The 21,929-nt window shown below is 36.2% G+C and overlaps 1 protein-coding gene across 1 annotated transcript in view; it reads left to right on the top strand.

Moving 5' to 3' along the window:
• Positions 1-21,929, top strand: part of STPG2 (sperm tail PG-rich repeat containing 2) — a 569,016-nt gene that overhangs the window by 226,494 nt on the left and 320,593 nt on the right. The window contains exon 11 of the mRNA XM_086702910.1: positions 3,328-3,487. Within this exon, the coding sequence (XP_086559036.1) occupies positions 3,328-3,487 (160 nt within the window). The remainder of the gene's footprint in view (positions 1-3,327; positions 3,488-21,929) is intronic.

A 21,929-nucleotide genomic window follows, 5' to 3' on the forward strand; every position in this document is an offset into this window, starting at 1 on the left:
CTGCTGGGGTTCGTCCTTCTAGTGACGGTTTACCTGAGAAGTGCCACAAGAATAAGATTCCACTCTATCTTTGTGGCTCTGCCCTTGTCACCCTTTTGAGTTTCTGGTTGAAACCCTGAGGGTCTCTTATTTCTTCCTGCAGGTTCTACCCTCTAGTCTCAAGTTTCAGCTTTACTCTTCAGCTTTCTACTCTTCCAAGTTCAAAATTTGTCAAATACCTTGAAGAAGAAGCTTGTATTTGGGCATGGAGAATTTTACAGGGGCTTCAACTTGCTTGACAGAATTGAATAAGGTCACAAAGTATGTGAAATAGTTTTTCGAAAACATAAATGCGGCGACCTGCTTTCCCTGAAGCTGGTTGAAACTAGTGATTTTTTTTTTTTTTTTTTTAACTGCCTGGGACATTGTCTTCTTGTGATTCTCAACAACTTGACTACTTTTCAGTTTTGTTATTGTTGTTTGTTTGGTTCTTAACATACTAGCAGCTTTCCCTTTAAATATCCAGTTGACATCTCTCCAGGCAAGGAAGGTATCTTTGAGGGTTACATGCAGTGTCACACCTAATAGGAATAATAATGCTAATGACAATGATGATGGCAATAGAAGGAAGTTCTAGTGCTTGTTATGTATCGGATACCATTCTAAGATTTTTACATACATCAATTATTTTAATTCTGTGATTATGTCATTTTTAGATAGGGCCTGAGTTTTCTAGATAAAGTCAGGATACCTTAGATTTACCTCTAATTTGCACTGAGGCATAGCTTTTATTTCATCAGACATTTTGTGGCATTTTCCCTCAGTCTGTACTTACTCTTGTTGCCTCTGTGAGCTGGACACAGCTTCTAGCATTGCCAGCCCCTCACTAGAATGGAATTTTTAGTGCTGTTTCTTTGAATAATTGGCTGCCAGTTCAAAGTTTGTCATTTAAGCCTAGGACCTAGATTCACGTCCTAGCTAAAAATTAGACCAGGAATATGCGAATCAGGCATTTTTAGTTTTTGGACCAGGACTCAGATTCTGCTGGGAAGTATTTTGAATTTTCCAAATACAGGAACAGGATACAAATAACTGGGGTAAAAAAAAAGCCATGAGAAATGTTTTTCATATCCACTCACCATGTGCCTTTCCTATTTTCTGTGATGTATAAAGGATCACCCAGAGAGATTTGATGATCTTAGCTACACATACTGGTTTTTCCTGAAATGGTGTTTAGGGTACCATATATACGTATTGTTTAAATTATTGCTATTAGATATTGTTTCAGATTTATCTTACCAATCATTTGCCTAGGAAATGGGCTTGAAAAATCAGTCTCTTGGTCAGACAAAATGAGAATTGAAGATGAGTAAGAAGAACTTAGAAGCACTGATAAAGGATAAAAGAAGGTAGTATATTTTCAGAGAAGCGTAAATACGCTGTAAGAACAGGTGATCATGAGCAAGGGTAATATATTTTCACTTAATAAAAGAGCCAGTGAATCTATTGAAATTTAGGATAAATAGTGTGATGAATTTTCCTGGGTGAGAACACAGTATTTCTGAAGAAAACTGATCACAGATGAAGTTTCTTATTGTTGCTTCAAGGCATTAAAAAAAAAAAAAAAAAAAGATTCCTATGTGGCAAGAGCCATAGCCATCAATCATATAGAGGCTGGGCACTGGAAAAAGGAATAGGTGGTGACACCAGGCACGGTGTTCAGGAAGCAGTAACCATAATAATGTCAGATAAGAAAAATAAAGTGTATAGTAGGGACAGTCAAGATCTTTGCAAAGCTTTCCTAAATACCCTTGAGTATGTTGTGTGTATTCACGATTTCTTCGTGCTTTGGCACTCTCCCACTTTCCTTCCACATGCTACTGAAGCAGCCCCAAAAGATCCAGAAGTCATCTTTGGAGCTACTGCTATTATTGCTTCTCTTCAGCCCACTCTTACTAAATATTCTGTTGATATAGGCCAGAAGAAAACAACCGTTGACCTTTCTTAGTTGACTTTCCGATGTGGCATTTGGTGTTTCACACAGGACTTAAACCAGAAATGTGAGGTTTCGTGTAAGCATCTCTCCCCTAGTCATGTTGAGTGCCCTTACCATATTTCGTGATTCTTTGGAAGTAGAAAATAATGTTGTTGGCATGTGCTTGGAGGTGGTAACAAGGGTATGAGAAACCAGAGAAAGTATGTTTTATAAAACATGGACTTTAAAAGTCTGATTTTTCAATATCCAGATTTGTTTGACTTATTTGAAACATTATAATACTCCCCTATTAGTCCAAACTCTGGTAGTTCTGTCTTGTTTGCATTGCAATTGGCTTTTGTAGAATAGTTAAGATTAGCTAATGCTTTTATAGAATTAGGTACCAATCTAAGTATTTTACCTGTTTTAATTCATTTAATCCTCACAACAACCCTATGATTTATGATGTAAATAGTATCTTTCTCACTTACAAATGAGGAAACTGAAAATCACAGAGGTTAAGTGGCTTGCTTAGGGTCTCTAAAGAAGTAAGGCACAAATATTTGAAACCCAAGAAGTCTAGTGCTAGAGTGCACACCATTAGCCACAAAAGTCACCTGTGTACCAGAAAATCATTAAAACTTGAAAAGTTCCATCTTTCTACATCATAGAGATGAACAGATATGTTACATATAACATTTTCTATTTTAAAATAATTTGAGGAAAAGGAGTTAAATTTTTTTCATTGAAATAATTAGCTAATAGTTCACAGGCATTAATTGTGCAATGATATTTTATATTTAATTGAGTTTAGAATTATTATTGTAGTTATTAATTTCCATGTGGTTTATGTTGATTAAAAATGTTAATATAACTGTAGAGCATATAAACAGCCATAAATGATGAAAGGGGAAGGCTTTTAACTTAATTGGAATCTTAAAAATGAAATAAGCAGTCTCATTCATAGAAGAAGTGAAGTATGGTCATGTAGAACAGATATAGCAGGGATAGTTCTGCTGCTTATGAAAACAAAAAATTATTGTTCTCATTCCTGTATGTAATTTGATTTTCAATGTGAAATTTGAAAATGAAAGTTTGATCTATATTATAAAGGCTATTTTTTTTTTAAAGAATATGGATCTAAGTTTCCTAATTCTATTTATTTAACCTTAAATTTTGACAAGCAAATTTACACTTTTATTAGGAGAGCATAAATTTAGGGATACTCTTTTAAATTTCTTTTTTTAAAATGATTAAGAAAATTTTCATATTTTTCTACTTATGCCATTGTTTAGTGTGAACATCTATGCTACCTAGTCTTAGATATAATCCATATAAGATATGTTTATGCTCATCCATTGAAATCTTTCTAGGACATTCCAGCACCTGGCAGCTATGATGTTCAAAAATCATATGAGATGTCCCAAGTTCAACATAAATACATGCCACCTCGTAGTTTTGCGGCTAAGCTGAAACATACCTCCTTTCTTAGCACAGCTCCTCGGTGCCTGGAGAAAATGACTGATGGGCCAGGTAAGTACAGACTGTGTTTTTAAATCTATGAGGAAAAAAAATTAAGGTTTCCATACTAAAATAGAATATTATAAACATACCTTTATATTTACCATACCCCTCTTTTAAATGTATAAGATGAAAAAAAATCTGCTTTATTCAGTGAAAGATTTTAGATTTTTTTCAGCCATAAGATTTTTTTGAGTTTTACGTCCCTTAATTTTACCAAAGACAATGTTACTCATTTGAACTTAAAACTAATAAAGTCATTTTCTACTAGGGAATAACCCAAAATTCTTAGTATGGTAGAGTTGTTAGAGGAGAAAGGAATTTAACTATGTATAAGACACACATCATGTTAGTGTCATGGAATGATTTTAATTTTTCTCAAGTATCAAGAAAACATCCATATAAAAAGATAAACATTTATTTGGGAAGGTTAAAATTCCCAAAGTAATTTTGATTTTAAAAATAAGGATTAGTTCAGCTACTAATAATAGTTTTCTTAGACTAAAAATGAATGCAATAACTTTTCCTGGTAATGAGGATAAATCAGTTAAGTGTGTTATTTCACACAGGAAAACTAGATAGAAAATAGGAACAATCATTTCCAGCAGTAATTTGGAAATGTATTACCACTAAACAACCAAACTGTTGTAGTGACTCCTTATGAGAATATGAAGAGAAAAAAAATGAAACAGAATGGAGAAACTCTTTCAAGGGTTTTTGATACAGAACCAAATTAGGAGACTACAACCTGTCAGCCAATGAGAATACTTAGAAAGCCTACAATCCATAGAGGCTTGCTTTGTTTTTCACTGTTCTTTCAAGAATCAAGTATTTTGCCAACGTAAAGGTCCATTGTAAGTCAAATTTTAACTTTGTGTATTTTCTTTTTTTTTTCTCTGGAGTTTGCTGTACCATTGTTGATTTTGTCAGGTTTCAGCTTTGTTATGAAGTAGAATTCAAACACTGTTAGTGTCCCTGACCACACTCATTATGTGGTCACCCAGAAGTGGAACAGGGGAATTAGTTCTTTGAAACTCTGGTACTATCACGGTCACCATCACCAAGCACAATCAAATAATAAATAAATATCCAGGGGCACCTTGGTGGCTCCGTTGGTTGAGTGTCCGACTTCAGCTCAGGTCATGATCTCACAGTTTGTGGGTTTGAGCCCCATGTTGGGCTCTGTGCTGACAGCCCAGAGCCTGGAGCCTGCTTCAGATTCTGTGTGTCCTTCTTTCTCTGCCCCTCCCCTGCTCACACTGTCTCTCTCTCAAAAATCAACATTAAAAAAAAAATTTAAAAATATCTATTTCAGGGTTTCTTGAAGTAAATTATGTTGAACTTCATATTTTCTGAAGATTATTTTTTCTCTCAGCCTTTACTGTTTTCTCCATAAAAATTATTGTAGATGGAATGTATAAGTTTCAGTTAAGTGTCAGGATTGGCACTGTGATTTTTCATTGTTTCAGTATTTAGCCTAGGGCAAGTAAATTCACTAATTGTTTTATTAGTTTTATTTTACAAAATTCAGATAATACTTGCTGTCTACTTGGCTCTCATGAGAATATTAAAGATTAATAAGACAATTTCAAAGTCATCTCCAGAAGCTCTGAAGCTCCTTAGAAGTATAAAACCTTATTATAATATGAAATATATTTCTTCTTGTTGTCAAGCCAGCACTAGCTTCTGAAACAATTTGGGAGAGGGGAGTATCTTCATTATAAAGACAGTTATTATTTGAATTCAAAGACATAATGACTGTCAAAGTCACTACACAACTGTAGAGTAGCCAGCTTGCTAAGTGAAACAAGTTTATCACACTGGTTAAACTAATAATCCATCAAGATTGCCATCCTGCATCTTAAAAGTAGCCTATAATTCAAAGAAATTACAGCAGAAATCCCACATGCCTCTATAATAAACAGATTAGAAAAAATGGATTTCTGAAGCTATTACCTGATATCATGATGTATAAAATTTGATTTCCTCTAAAATGTGCAAATATTGTAGTAATTAGAATTGTTCATTATTTTAAATTTACTCTACTATTTAAGGTGTACCATCCAAAACATGTTTCTAACATAGATTCAGTAGGTGACTGGGGCCAATTCAATTAATATCCATACTTCGTTTTGGTAATTGAAAATTAACTTCCATATGTCCTATTCTCTTACATTGATTTAATCAAGGAAAAGATATTCAGGCATCATATTATCAACTCTCTAAATAGATTCCTCATTTTTATTGATTTTTCAGTTAGGCTAGGTTTTTTTTTGATGAATATGACAGAGAATTCTTGATTCTTTTTAATATATGTATAGTAATATGGTTTTCTGGTCTAAAATGAGAATAGCCCATATCTGTTTATAATTTTTAATACCGTTTAACTTTTCCTGGGAATACCATCTAACTAAATATGTTAAGTCTTGTGATTTATAAAAGGAAAATCATTGTTATAAAATAAGATACAGTGGTAATAGTTCTGTTGGTTATATGCTTTGTGTCAATTTTTATCCTATAGATAATATCATTTCATATCATATCTTAGAATTAGTTAAGAGTGGAATGTTTTTTCAAGAAACAACAGGTGTTGGTGACGATGTGGAGAAAGGAAGCCCTCTTACATTGTTGGTGAGAAGGCAAACTGATGAAGCAACTCTGGGAAACAATATGGGGATTTCCCAAAAAGTTAAAATAGAACTACCTTATGATCCAGTAATTTACCCAAAGAATACAAAAATACTAATTCAAAAGGATACATGAACCCCCATGTTTAATAGCAGCATTATCTGCATTAGCCATATTATGGAAAGAGCCCAAATGTCCATAAACTGATATATGGATAAATAAGATGTGATATATGTATGTATGCGTATAATGGAATATTCCATAAGTATAATGGAATATTACTCAGCCATCGAAAAGAATAAAATTTTGCCATTTTCAATGACGTGGATGGAGCTAGAGAGTATTATGCTAAGCAAAATAAGTCAATTGGAGAAATACAATACAATATGATTTCACTCATCTGTGAAATTTAAAAAAACAAAACAAATAATCATTGGGGAAAAAAGAGATAAACCACAAAACAGTCTCTTAACTATAGAGAACAAACTGATGGTTACCAGAAGGGCGGGGGATGGGTTAAATAGGTGATGGGGATTAAGGAGGGCACTTGTTGTGATGAGCACCAGGTGTATGTAAGTGTCTAATTACTAAATTGTACACCTGAAACTAATACTACACTATATATTAACTAACTGGAATGTAAATAAACACTTTAAAAAAATAAGTATTTTTTAATCCTATTATTTTTCATTTAAACATTGGTATTTTTTCTTTACCTTATTATTAATAGGAAGGACCTTTTGGGGTTGTATGTCAAATTCTTTATAAGCCAGATAAAATAATTTTGTGTTGTTATGTGTGTATATACATATACACATAAATGAAACTATAAAATTGAATTTATAGAGCATCTTATCCATATTTGTTCCTTGAGTCATGACATTACTAAGAATTGAGTGGTTTGCCTTACAAAACTTAAGGAATATGCATATTGTTAACTTTCTACCTATAAATAGAATAATTGGCAAATTAAAACTGATTACTGAATATTTTACATTTGTAGTTAAATTGTTAAGAACTGAAGTTGATAAATGATATGAGTTATGAGTTTGGTTGATAAATGAATAATATTTTTATGTTATTTACCAACTTACAGGACATTCATTCATTCACTCAGCATTTTATAGTGATGTATTTATTTCAAATTATTTTAGAACTCTTTTTTTTTTAATGTTTATTTATTTTTGAGACAGAGAGAGACAGAGCATGAGCAGGGAAGGGGCAGAGAGAGAGGGAGACACAGAATGTGAAGCAGGCTCCAGGCTCTGAGCTGTCAGCACATAGCCCGATGCGGGGCTCGAACTCACAAACTGTGAGATCATGACCTGAGCCGAAGCCGGATGCTTAACCAACTGAGCCACCCAGGCACCCCTATTTTAGAACTCTTATTTTTTTTTTTTTATTTATATATGAAATTTATTGTCAAATTGGTTTCCATACAACACCCAGTGCTCATTCCAAAAGGTGCCCTCCTCAATACCCATCACCCACCCTCTCCTCCCTCCCACCCCCCATCAACCCTCAGTTTGCTCTCAGTTCTCAACAGTCTCTTATGCTTTGGCTCTCTCCCACTCTAACCTCTTTTTTTTTTTTTTTTTTTTTCCTTCCCCTCCCCCATGGGTTCCTGTTAAGTTTCTCAGGATCCACATAAGAGTGAAACCGTATGGTATCTGTCTTTCTCTGTATGGCTTATTTCACTTAGCATCACACTCTCCAGTTCCATCCACGTTGCTACAAAAGGCCATATTTCATTTTTTCTCATTGCCATGTAGTATTCCGTTGTGTATATAAACCACAATTTCTTTATCCATTCATCATTTGATGGACATTTAGGCTCTTTCCATAATTTGGCTATTGTTGAGAGTGCTGCTATGAACATTGGGGTACAAGTGCCCCTATGCATCAGTACTCCTGTGTCCCTTGGATAAATTCCTAGCAGTGCTATTGCTGGGTCATAGGGTAGGTCTATTTTTAATTTTCTGAGGAACCTCCACACTGCTTTCCAGAGCGGCTGCACCAATTTGCATTCCCACCAACAGTGCAAGAGGGTTCCTGTTTCTCCACATCCTCTCCAGCATCTATAGTCTCCTGATTTGTTCATTTTGGCCACTCTGACTGGCGTGAGGTGATACCTGAGTGTGGTTTTGATTTGTATTTCCCTGATAAGGAGTGACGCTGAACATCTTTTCATGTGCCTGTTGGCCATCCGGATGTCTTCTTTAGAGAAGTGTCTATTCATGTTTTCTGCCCATTTCTTCACTGGGTTATTTGCTTTTCGGGTGTGGAGTTTGGTGAGCTCTTTATAGATTTTGGATACTAGCCCTTTGTCCGGTATGTCATTTGCAAATATCTTTTCCCATTCCGTTGGTTGCCTTTTAGTTTTGTTGGTTGTTTCCTTTGCTGTGCAGAAGCTTTTTATCTTCATAAGGTCCCAGTAATTCACTTTTGCTTTTAATTCCCTTGCCTTTGGGGATGTGTCGAGTAAGAGATTGCTACGGCTGAGGTCAGAGAGGTCTTTTCCTGCTTTCTCGTCTAAGGTTTTGATGGTTTCCTGTCTCACATTCAGGTCCTTTATCCATTTTGAGTTTATTTTTGTGAATGGTGTGAGAAAGTGGTCTAGTTTCAACCTTCTGCATGTTGCTGTCCAGTTCTCCCAGCACCATTTGTTAAAGAGACTGTCTTTTTTCCATTGGATGTTCTTTCCTGCTTTGTCAAAGATGAGTTGGCCATACGTTTGTGGGTCTAGTTCTGGGATTTCTATTCTATACCATTGGTCTATGTGTCTGTTTTTGTGCCAATACCATGCTGTCTTGATGATGACAGCTTTGTAGTAGAGGCTAAAGTCTGGGATTGTGATGCCTCCTGCTTTGGTCTTCTTCAAAATTACTTTGGCTATTCAGGGCCTTTTGTGGTTCCATATGAATTTTAGGATTGCTTGTTCTAGTTTCGAGAAGAATGCTGGTGCAATTTTGATTGGGATGGCATTGAATGTGTAGATAGCTTTGGGTAGTATTGACATTTTGACAATATTTATTCTTCCAATCCATGAGCAGGGAATGTCTTTCCATTTCTTTAAATCTTCTTCAATTACCTTCATAAGCTTTCTATAGTTTTCAGCATACAGATCCTTTACATCTTTGGTTAGATTTATTCCTAGGTATTTTACGCTTCTTGGTGCAATTGTGAATGGGATCAGTTTCTTTATTTGTCTTTCTGTTGCTTCATTGTTAGTGTATAAGAATGCAACTGATTTCTGTACATTGATTTTGTATCCTGCAACTTTGCTGAATTCATGTATCAGTTCTAGCAGACTTTTGGTGGAGTCTATCGGATTTTCCATGTATAATATCATGTCATCTGCAAAAAGCGAAAGCTTGACTTCATCTTTGCCAACTTTGATGCCTTTGATTTCCTTTTGTTGTCTGATTGCTGATGCTAGAACTTCCAGCACTATGTTAAACAACAGCGGTGAGAGTGGGCATCCCTGTTGTGTTCCTGATCTCAGGGAAAAAGCTCTCAGTTTTTCCCCGTTGAGGATGATGTTAGCTGTGGGCTTTTCATAAATGGCTTTTATGATCTTTAAGTATGTTCCTTCTATCCCGACTTTCTCAAGGGTTTTTATTAAGAAAGGGTGCTGGATTTTGTCAAAGGCCTTTTCTGCATCGATTGACAGGATCATATGGTTTTTCTCTTTTTTTTTGTTAATGTGATGTATCACATTGATTGATTTGCGAATGTTGAACCAGCCCTGCATCCCAGGAATGAATCCCACTTGATCATGGTGAATAATTCTTTTTATATGCCGTTGAATTCGATTTGCTAGTATCTTATTGAGAATTTTTGCATCCATATTCATCAGGGATATTGGCCTGTAGTTCTCTTTTTTTACTGGGTCTCTGTCTGGTTTAGGAATCAAAGTAATACTGGCTTCATAGAATGAGTCTGGAAGTTTTCCTTCCCTTTCTATTTCTTGGAATAGCTTGAGAAGGATAGGTATTATCTCTGCTTTAAACGTCTGGTAGAACTCCCCTGGGAAGCCATCTGGTCCTGGATTCTTATTTGTTGGGAGATTTTTGATAACCGATTCGATTTCTTCGCTGGTTATGGGTCTGTTCAAGCTTTCTATTTCCTCCTGATTGAGTTTTGGAAGAGTGTGGGTGTTCAGGAATTTGTCCATTTCTTCCAGGTTGTCCAGTTTGTTGGCATATAATTTTTCATAGTATTCCCTGATAATTGTTTGTATCTCTGAGGGATTGGTTGTAATAATTCCATTTTCATTCATGATTTTATCTATTTGGGTCATCTCCCTTTTCTTTTTGAGAAGCCTGGCTAGAGGTTTGTCAATTTTGTTTATTTTTTCAAAAAACCAACTCTTGGTTTCGTTGATCTGCTCTACAGTTTTTTTAGATTCTATATTGTTTATTTCTGCTCTGATCTTTATTATTTCTCTTCTTCTGCTGGGTTTAGGCTGCCTTTGCTGTTCTGCTTCTATTTCCTTTAGGTGTGCTGTTAGATTTTGTATTTGGGATTTTTCTTGTTTCTTGAGATAGGCCTGGATTGCAATGTATTTTCCTCTCAGGACTGCCTTCGCTGCGTCCCAAAGCGTTTGGATTGTTGTATTTTCATTTTCGTTTGTTTCCATATATTTTTTAATTTGTTCTCTAATTGCCTGGTTGACCCACTCATTCGTTAGTAGGGTGTTCTTTAACCTCCATGCTTTTGGAGGTTTTCCAGACTTTTTTCTGTGGTTGATTTCAAGCTTCATAGCATTGTGGTCTGAAAGTATGCATGGTATGATTTCAATTCTTGTAAACTTATGAAGGGCTGTTTTGTGACCCAGTATATGATCTATCTTGGAGAATGTTCCATGTGCACTCGAGAAGAAAGTATATTCTGTTGCTTTGGGATGCAGAGTTCTAAATATATCTGTCAAGTCCATCTGATCCAATGTCTCATTCAGGGCCCTTGTTTCTTTATTGACCGTGTGTCTAGATAAACTATCCATTTCTGTAAGTGGGGTGTTAAAGTCCCCTGCAATTACCACATTCTTCTCAATAAGGTTGCTTATGTTTATGAGTAATTGTTTTATATATTTGGGCGCTCTGGTATTTGGCGCATAGACATTTATAATTGTTAGCTCTTCCTGATGGATAGACCCTGTCACTATTATATAATGTCCTTCTTCATCTCTTGTTACAGCCTTTAATTTAAAGTCTAGTTTGTCTGATAGAAGTATGGCTACTCCAGCTTTCTTTTGGCTTCCAGTAGCATGATAAATAGTTCTCCATCCCCTCACTCTCAATCTAAAGGTGTCCTCAGGTCTAAAATGAGTCTCTTGTAGACAGCAAATAGATGGGTCTTGTTTTTTTATCCATTCTGATACCCTATGTCTTTTGGTTGGCTCATTTAATCCATTTACATTCAGTGTTATTATAGAAAGATATGGGTTTAGAGTCATTGTGATGTCTGTATGTTTTATGCTTGTAGTGATGTCTCTGGTACTTTGTCTCACAGGGTCCCCCTTAGGATCTCTTGGAGGGCTGGTTTAGTGGTGACAAATTCCTTCAGTTTTTGTTTGTTTGGGAAGACCTTTATCTCTCCTTCTATTCTAAATGACAGACTTGCTGGATAAAGGATTCTCGGCTGCATATTTTTTCTGTCTAGCACCCTGAAAATCTCGTGCCAATTCTTTCTGGCCTGCTAAGTTTCAAAAGAGAGATCAGTCACGAGTCTTACAGGTCTCCCTTTATATGTGAGGGCACGTTTACCCCTTGCTGCTTTCAGAATTTTCTCTTTATCCTTGTATTTTGCCAGTTTCACTATGATATGTCGTGCAGAAGATCGATTCAAGTTCCGTCTGAAGGGAGTTCTCTGTGCCTCTTGGATTTCAATGCCTTTTTCCTTCCCCAGTTCAGGGAAGTTCTCAGCTATTATTTCTTCAAGTACCCCTTCAGCACCTTTCCCTCTCTCTTCCTCCTCTGGGATACCAATTATGCGTATATTATTTCTTTTTAGTGTATCACTTAGTTCTCTAATTTTCCTCTCATACTCCTGGATTTTTTTATCTCTCTTTTTCTCAGCTTCCTCTTTTTCCATAACTTTATCTTCTAGTTCACCTATTCTCTCCTCTGCCTCTTCAATCCGAGCCGTGGTGGTTTCCATTTTGTTATGCATTTTGTTTAAAGCGTTTTTCAGCTCCTCGTGACTGTTCCTTAGTCCCTTGATCTCTGTAGCAAGAGATTCTCTGCTGTCAGCTATACTGTTTTCAAGCCCAGCGATTAATTTTATGACTATTATTCTAAATTCACTTTCTGTTATATTATTTAAATCCTTTTTGATCAGCTCATTAGCTGTTGTTATTTCCTGGAGATTCTTCTGAGGGGAATTCTTCTGCTTGGTCATTTTGGATAGTCCCTGGCATGGTGAGGACCTGCAGGGCACTTCCCCTGTGCTGTGGTGTATAACTGGAGTTGGTGGGCGGAGCCGCAGTCAGACCTGATGTCTGCCCCCAGCCCACCGCTGGGGCCACAGTCAGACTGGTGCGTGCCTTCTCTTCCCCTCTCCTAGGGGCGGGATTCACTGTGGGGTGGGGTGGCCCGTCTGGGCTACTTGCACACTGCCAGGCTTGTGATGCTGGGGATCTGGTGTCTTAGCTGGGGTGGGTAGGCAAGGTGCACAGGGGCAGGAGGGGCAGGCTTAGCTTGCTTCTCCTTGGGTGATCCACTTCAGGAGGGGCCCTGTGGCAACAGGAGGGAGTCAGATCCACTGCCGGAGGTTTGGCTGCGCAGAAGCGCAGAGTTGGGTGTTTGCGCGGAGCGAGCAAGTTCCCTGGCAGGAACTGGTTCTCTTTGGGATTTTGGCTGGGGGATGGGCGGGGAAGATGGCGCTGGCGAGCGCCTTTGTTCCCCACCAAACTGAGCTCTGTCATCAGGGGGCTCAGCAGCTCTCCTTCCCTCTGTCCTCCAGCCTTCCCGCTTTCTGAGCAGAGCTGTTAACTTATGACCTCCCAGACGCTAAGTCGCGCTTGCTGTCGGAACACAGTCCGTCAGGCCCCTCCGCTTTTTGCAAGCCAGACTCGGGGGCTCTGCTTGGCCGGCGAGCCGCCCCTCTGCCCCGGCTCCCTCCCGCCAGTCCGTGGAGTGCGCACCGCCTCGCCACCCTTCCTACCCTCTTCCGTGGGCCTCTCGTCTGCGCTTGGCTCCGGCGACTCCGTTCTGCTAATCCTCTGGCGGTTTTCTGGGTTATTTAGGCAGGTGTAGGTGGAATCTAAGTGATCAGCAGGACGCGTGGTGAGCCCAGCGTCCTCCTATGCCGCCATCTTCCCTCTCCCCCCTTCTTAGAACTCTTATTAACAGCATGGAAGTGGTTTTGTTATATTCATAAATCAAGTTTTTGCATATATTTAAGAGAGATAAAATTTATTTTCATTAGTCTAAATTAAAGAGGGAAGTAGTATATTTGCAATCAGTATAAGACCATTAAATGTTGTGTAACCCATAAAAACACATTACAGAAATTTAATGAAGAAATTATTAAATGAAGTGCATCACATTACAAAGCAACCTACTCTTATTGCGTCAAGGTTTAATTCATAGACATGTGAATGGTTTTGTGATTTATCCAGCTCAGGTAAAGTAAAATTTTTGTTAAGTGAAAAAGGGCTTAAACATTACTTTATCAATCTTATTGACCTGGTTTTGGACATTTAGAAGAGGGAAAGACCTAACAAGTTTATTTTTTCTTTTGTTTTTATTAAAATTTTTTTTTTAATGTTTGTTTTTGAGCAAGCAAGAGAGACAGAGTGCAAGCAGGGTAGGGGCAGAGAGGGAGAGGGAGACACAGAATCTGAAGCAGGCTCCAAGCTGTCAGCACAGAGCCCGACATGGGGCTTGAAACCACAGACTGTGAGATCATGACCTGAGCTGAAGTTGGATGCTTAACGAACTGAGCCACCCAGGTACACTAACAGCAAGTTTAAAAAGAAAATGAATGAGGGCATCTGGGTGGCTCAGTCGGTTAAGCGCTTGACTTTGGCTTAGGTCATGATTCCCCGGGTACGTGAGTTCAAGTCCTGCATTGGGCTCTGTGCTGACAGTTCAGAGCCTTGAGCCTGCTTTGGAATTTGTGTCTCCCTCTCTCTCTGTCCCTCCCCTGCTCACGCTCTGTCTGTCTGTCTGTCTGTCTCTCTCTCTCTCTCTCTCAAAAATAAGCAAACATTAAAAAAAAAAAGAAAATGAATGAAAATACTGAGTGTGAGAAACTGGGGACTCTTACACAACATGATGGGAGTGTAAATTGATAGCAGTGATTCTCAAAGGCAGGCTGGCACAATGTTTCAAATATATGCCATTTAACCCCAAAATCCTACTTCTGGGATTACCCTAGGGAAATAATAAATGATATGCCCAAAATTTAAGCATCATGGAGATTCATTAAAGAACACTAGTAATGAAAAGTTTAAAATGTTCTAAAGAAACAAAAATGGGGTTTAGTTAATTCTCATACATCAACTGGATAGAGTCCTATGAAAATTTTTCAAATGGTATATGTATTTAAACCTGGTAACAAGATAAGATTCATCTGATTAATCATTAACAAATATACACTGAGGGACTCTTGTGTATTAACCACTGTTCCAGGGCCTTATGATACAGCAGTGAACAAAATAGAAACATTGTTTCATAGAGTGTAATATAAGATGTAAGAGACATTTAATGGATTAGACATTTAAGAGAATAAATAGATCAATAAATTGGTAGATGAAAGAAAGCAAGGAAAAAAACAAAAGAAGAAAGAAAAAAGAATGAATACCAAATCATTATAAATGCTTTGAAGAAAAATAAGAGAGGGAAGGAAGAGTAGGAGTTCAGAGTGGGTTAAGCACAGTTTCAAATAATGTTCTCAGGGAAGGCCTTACTTACTGAGAAAACAATATATAAGTAACTACCTTAGATTCACAGAAGATTTTGTTTTGCTTTTCAGTTGTTTCCTCTAATAAAGCACATACATTGCTTTATAGTAAGTAAAAATTATTTTAAGATTTTAGGTGAAAAACAATTGAAGTTTAAAGCACAATGTTTATTAAAATCAAATAGTTAAATAAATGAAAGTTTCTGCAACATATGCAGCATAGAACACATTTGAAAGCTGATAGTAACAGGTGCTGAGACTTATGTAGAAAGTATAGATCATTTCTCATGAAAATAACATTGTGATTTCTGCATCACACTCCCATAGGAAATTATTTCAGAAAAAAAAACTATAATTTATCTTAGAAGTTAATTGAACATATACCATGTTGGTAGTTTTGTTCACTTTTTCAATAAACATAAGTAATACCTTTGATATAAAAGTCAGTGTAGTGTGAAAACTAATTATTTATTCTATTTTCTCAGTGGTTTGTAATATTACAGCTTTAGAAATGCTATAGGGTTTATCAAAATGCAGTTTATCCCTCTTGCTGAGTACTTAACCTACTGCAATAAATACGTAATTTTTGCTGTTGTTTTTCTATAGCTTCCAGAATGCTTCTGGGATGTTAAAATGCAAGGTAATTCTGAGTGTGGGCAAAAATAGATCAGATGAGTATTGAGGATTTGTTGATTCTATATCTTTGTTAAAAATGGCGGAAATATTATTGAAAATGAGCTAATTTTATTCATTTCAACCTCAAGTTAACTTTATTTCATTGGGCAGTTTATATATATTTCAAGTAAGCTCTTTATATACAATTTGAACATGATCATATTTATTAATAAGCATATATTATAGGCAAAATTATCCTATGCCTGGTATACTGAGTTTTCAGAGTTATTCACTTTTTTTTTGGAGACTTTGGGAAAAGCTTCATTTGAGAAGTAGAGAATAAGTATGTGGGAGTGGGGGTTGGAAGGAGCTTGTATACAGTATTTTAGAATATAGAGGATAATAAAATAAAGTCTGACATAGAGTTATAGCCTTAAAGTAGAAAATGATGTAAAAATGTAAGAAATATTTGACACATGTGTATTTTATATAGACAGGTAATATATAGAAGAGATCTTATCTTATACATTTTGTGGGTATAGCATTATATAATGGAGTGAATTATAAATCAATAAAACAAAGAGGCCACACTTTAAAATATTACATTGGCTTGGAACTAAGAAGGATAGACACAGTATATAGAATAAAAAGAAGACTTTGGACTCTCAAATTTCTACAGATAGGAAGTTGGCTAAAAACCACCTCGTTGCAAACATGGGCTACTTCTTGTATAAAAAGAAAGATAACTTTGGGGCGCCTGGGTGGCGCAGTCGGTTAAGCATCCGACTTCAGCCAGGTCACGATCTCGCGGTCCGTGAGTTTGAGCCCCGCGTCGGGCTCTGGGCTGATGGCTCAGAGCCTGGAGCCTGTTTCCGATTCTGTGTCTCCCTGTCTCTCTGCCCTTTGCCCGTTCATGCTCTGTCTCTCTCTGTCCCAAAAATAAATAAACGTTGAAAAAAAAAATTAAAAAAAAAAAGAAGAAAGATAACTTAGAAGACAGAACCAGAAGCCCACAGAATGGAGTAATGAAACATACTGAACAACTCCTAGGAATTAGGATTGGACCCTAATTTAGGAACTGGCAATATGAACTCCACTGGATTTGAAATGCCTTGAGCCTATGACTGCTATGTCCCTCCTGTTTTTCTACCTTTGAGTAGCTGTATTGATAGCCTTTATCTTATGTCTGTTCTACCATTAGGCTATAGGTTGTCTGTGAGCCAGATAAGTTGTCTCTTTAGTTCAAGGCCTTTAGATGGAGAGGAACGGTATTCAAAGAGTTGTACAGAAGTACTAAAACAGAGGAGTCTCATCCGCATCTGAATCAGAATCAGATGACAAAATCCTGAGATTCAAGTTAATGCCACAACAGGTTGAAATTTGGGAGTCCTTCACAGGGTGGCTTGTATTTTACATATAGGAGATACGAAATGTAGCCAGAGAATGGACTATGGAAGATTGTGCTTTCCACATTTTTGCCACAATATCTTCTATCCTACATGTTCCTCACACAGTGCAGTGTTGACACTGCTCTCATTGAGTATTGGAGTTTATTTCCAATTCCATGGTGGACTTTTGGTATTTCTTCTATAGAATATGGCAAAAGAATTGCTATGTGACTGCCAAGGCTAAATCATAATAACTTCGTGCACTTCTGGATGGTCCTCTCAGAATGCCTACTCTTGAAACTAGCCATCGTGCAGTGCCTTAACGAAGCGCCTATAAAGAGGTCTGTGAAGAGAAAATGAGGCCCCCAGTTCTAGCTCAGGGACAACCTCTAGCACGGACTAGCCAGCTTTGTAAGTGAATGGAAGTACAAGAACCTCCACCCACCAGTCAAGCTGCCCCAGCTGACACCATACCCTGTGCTGCTGAGATGAATCTTCTCTTCTGAGTCATGCTTAAAGTGCATGAGTTTTGATCGAAACAAATGATTATTGTTGTTTAAGCCTCTAGTTTTGAGGGGGTAGTTTTTAATGCAGCACTAGATAACAAATTCTAAGCAGAGAAAGGGGACAAATGAAGGCAGATAAAGTTAGTTCTGAGTAAAAATATGGAATAATTGATGGGTGGGCAAGACAAGGCTTCATTATAGGTCTCAAAGGTGATGTGGTTTAAGAATAAGAAGTTGATATTCTATGTCATTGTTAAGTTGAAGGTATGTTCATGCCTACAATTAAAGTTGGATCAAGATTAAGGTTAGAAAGTCCAGGATTGTAAAGGCTATTAATAGTAATATTAAACTATTTTAGAAATATTTAATAGGGTAATGTAATAAGATGATTCATGTTCTGAAATCATCTAAGAAGGTCGGAGAGAACATTAGAGTTGGGTAGATAAAAGCCACAAAGAGGAAGGTGGCTCAGTTAGATAAATTAATGATTAAAATAGACATGTATTATATTGGAATGAAAGTTTTAAGTTTCCCAGGCATTTCACATTCATTACTGGATTATCACAACTACCTTATGAGTTATGATCACTGTCCTTATTTATAAAGGAGAAAACTAAAAGGCAGGCAATTAAAAAAAGGAGAAAATTTGGTCATATTAACACAGATAGAAAATAATATAAACAGAAATAAGACCCAGATGGTTCAATTGTTTTGTTCATTCATTATTTATAAAACAATGTTTTTTGAGCACATATTATGTTTCAGGCACTGTGCTATGAATAAAGGAAAATTATTCAATCCTTGTCTTCAAATTCCTGGTATCTAGCAAGGGAGAAAAATGTCCACAGATGATTATAATAAAAGTCAATTTTAGTGTCCCCTATATAACAGTTGTTTCCAAAATCACATATAAATTTACTGCAAATGGATGAGCAGGTCTGTTAAAATTTTTTTTCCCTGAGATATATTTGACACATAACATTATATAAGTTTAAGGTATACAACATAAGGTTGATTTGATACTTTTATATATTGCTATATGATTGCCATTGTAGCATTAACTACCAGCTTTATCAGGTCACATAATCATTTCTTTTTTGTGATGAGAATTATTAAGATCTAGTCACTAAGCAAGTTTCATGTTTATAATACAATATTGTTGCCTATAATCATTATGCTGTGTTATGTCTCCAGGACTTACTTACCTACTAATTATAAGTTTGTACCCATAAACAGCATCTCTCCTATCCCCCAGTCTTCAGCCCCTGGCAACCACAATTTTACTCTCTCTTTTTTTTTATATAAGTTCAGCTTTCTTTATATTTTACATGTAATTGATATCATACAGTATTTATCTTTCTTTTTCTGACTTATCTCACTTTTTAAAATGCCTTTTTAAAAAAAAGTTTATTTTTTTTATAATGCCTTTTTAAAAAAAAGTATATTTTAAGAGAGAGAGAGGCAGAGAGAGAGAGACAGAGAGACAGAGAGAATCCTAAGCAGACTCTACACTGTCAGTACAGAGCTCTATGCAGGGCTTGAGTTCATGAACCACAAGATCAAAACCTGAGCAGAAGTCAAGAGTCGGATGCTTAACTTACTGAGCCACCTAAGTGCCCCAGTATAATGTCTTTAAGGTCCATCCATGTTGTTGCAAATGGCAGGATTTCCTTCTTTCTCATGACTGAAAAATATCCCATGTCTCTACATACCACATCTTCTTTATTCATTCATCTGTTGTTGGGCACTTAGGCTTCCATACCTTGGCTCTTGTTAATAATGTTGCAATAAACATGGGTGTGTAGATATCTCCTTGGTAGAGGAGCAGCTGTTAATATAAGTTTCTTAAACATAGAAAGAGTAAGGTTACAAACAGTTTATAGTATATTAGTAAGCCAGGAAGGTACACAGTGGCAAATCCTCATTGATTTGTCAAATAATTATGACATATCATGTGAATTTATAATTACATATAAATTTGTAGTAGTTCAAAGTGCTATATCTTTTAAAATTTTTTGACATTTTACCTATGAAAATAATGTTAAAAATAATATTTGCTTATTAAATTTTATGGTAATTTTTCAAAGAGAAAACTGTTTTACAAATGTATGCATTTATATAATTGACCCTTGAACAATGCAAGCATTAGGGACGCTGACCCTCTGTATAGTTGAAAATCCATGCATAAATTTTACTCCCCCCAAACTTAACTACTAATAGCCTACTGTTGACTGAAAGCTGTACTGGTAACAGACTGTTGATTTACACATATTTTGAATATTATATGTATTATATACTGCATTCTTACCATAAAGTAAGCTAGAGAAAAGAAAATGTTATTAAGAAAGTCATAAAGAGAAAATACATTTATAGTTTTATACTGTAAAAAATCCATGTACAAATGAACCCACACAATTCAAACCTGTGTTGTTCAAGGGTCAACTATATAATCCTAGGTTCATTATATAATCCTATAATTCATAAGGAGTACTCTTTGCTTTGATACTGACCTTCAAATGTGAATGAAGCTAATCAAATTAAGTCGTAGCAGGGCACCTGGCTGACTCAGTTGGTAGATCATGCAACTCTTGATCTCAAGGTCATGAGTTCAAGCCCCAAGTCATGCATAGACTCTACTTAAAAAAGTGCACACACCAAAAAACAAACAAACAAACAAACAAACAAACAAAACACCCAATTAAGTTTTGTCTAAAATGATGAAAATTTTGGGAATATAAGAACAACTTAATTGCCTTTTAATGGAGGAAGTTGCTTCAAGAGTTAGGAAACTTCTTCAAATGTATGAGGTGTAAGTACTATATTTTCACCCGGTCAGGGCTAAATGAATTAAGGGAAATAACTTTTATTGAAATGAGTCAGAAAGTATCAGTTAAACTAGAAACTAACACCTATGAAAGGGAACGATGTAATACATTCATTCCTTCAGCACATATCTCCTGAGCTCTGTACTTTTGTAGGGCAGTGTTAGGCTCATAAAATATATTGGTGACCATGGCAGATGTGCTGTCTCATCATAAAGTTATAATTTACTGTGAGAGTCAGATATGAATCTATTACACAAGAACCTTGAACAACAGGTGTTTTGCACATGCATTTAATTTAATATACCAAATTTAACCATATGCTCCAGGGAAATAGAAAAAACTATTTAATTCAAATCCCCTTAAGTTTCTCTTCCAGTAAATAGAAGTTTGGCCTACATGGTTCCAGACACAGGAAGATCAAAACTCAAAGCCCTAGAGATATAAAAGAAGTTGATATTTGGCTTCTGAGTGTCTATGTGCCAAGTCTTTGCAATTAATAGCTATTTAATTAATTTTCAATAATAATTTTAAAAGTGAGCCTTCTGTGTTACATCCATACATCAGTATGCAATTTTGAGGTAAGATAAAACACTCCGTGATTATAGTTATGAAAGGTTCTTTGAAGAATAAGTCATAGAGAAGGTTATTATAAATGCAAAATGGGCTCATTTTCTGGAGGGGGTGTAGATGGGGATTAGGGAAGGCCTGATAATGTTTGTTGGGTACTAAGGGATGAGGACAGGGATAAGAAAGATATGAAGGACTTAAGCATTTTGATGAAAACTTAAGGGACATGGATGTTGGTATATCCAGGAGGAAAAAAGAGAAAACAGAATAGCTGCTTGAACACTGGTTCTCAAAGTTTGGTCCAGGAATCTCTGGAGGTCCTAAAATTCTTACAGGAGTCTGGTAGGGCAAAATTATTTTCGTATGATGTTATTTGTTTTTTCACTCTCATTTACTTGCAATTGACAGTGCTGTTTACCAGAGGCTACTTGATTTACAGTATTGTAAGTGTGAATACAAAAATAAATATGAAAATCCAGTTATCTTTTGTTAAGCCAGATATTACAGGTCTTTGGAAAAGTGTAAAACAATGTCTTTTTTACTGTCCTTATTTTGTAAAATTTATTTTCATAAAACTTTATCACTCATTTTAAAAAATTAAAAAAAATGAATCATTAAAAAAAAACAACAGGAGGCTTCTTGTTAATGGAGTTATGTAAGCATAAGCTGGATGATTTAACTGCTCATAATGCTTTGGGATAGATTTCTGCCAAGAGTGGGAAGCTGGGATTGGGAAAGTTTAAGCCCTCTACCCATTCTCACCTTGTTAGTCTAATAATTCTCTAGACAATGAGGAGGCAGCCAGTATAAAATATAATAATGTAATTTGTAATATCACTAGAATGAGATAATTTTTCTATTTATGAAAGAGATTTGGATTTACAGAGAATAATTTAAGGGCAAATGACACCATCTCTACTCATTATTCCAAATTTTAGGAACGTTTTTCCTAGACAAAAGCATTAGTAATTCTTTTCTTTTTCTTTCTTTTTTTTTTTTTTTGATTCCACATGTA

This window comes from Puma concolor, chromosome B1 (assembly GCF_028749965.1).
Source record: "Puma concolor isolate L17-30 chromosome B1, mPumCon1.1.hap2, whole genome shotgun sequence".
Taxonomy (NCBI): Eukaryota; Metazoa; Chordata; class Mammalia; order Carnivora; family Felidae; genus Puma; species Puma concolor.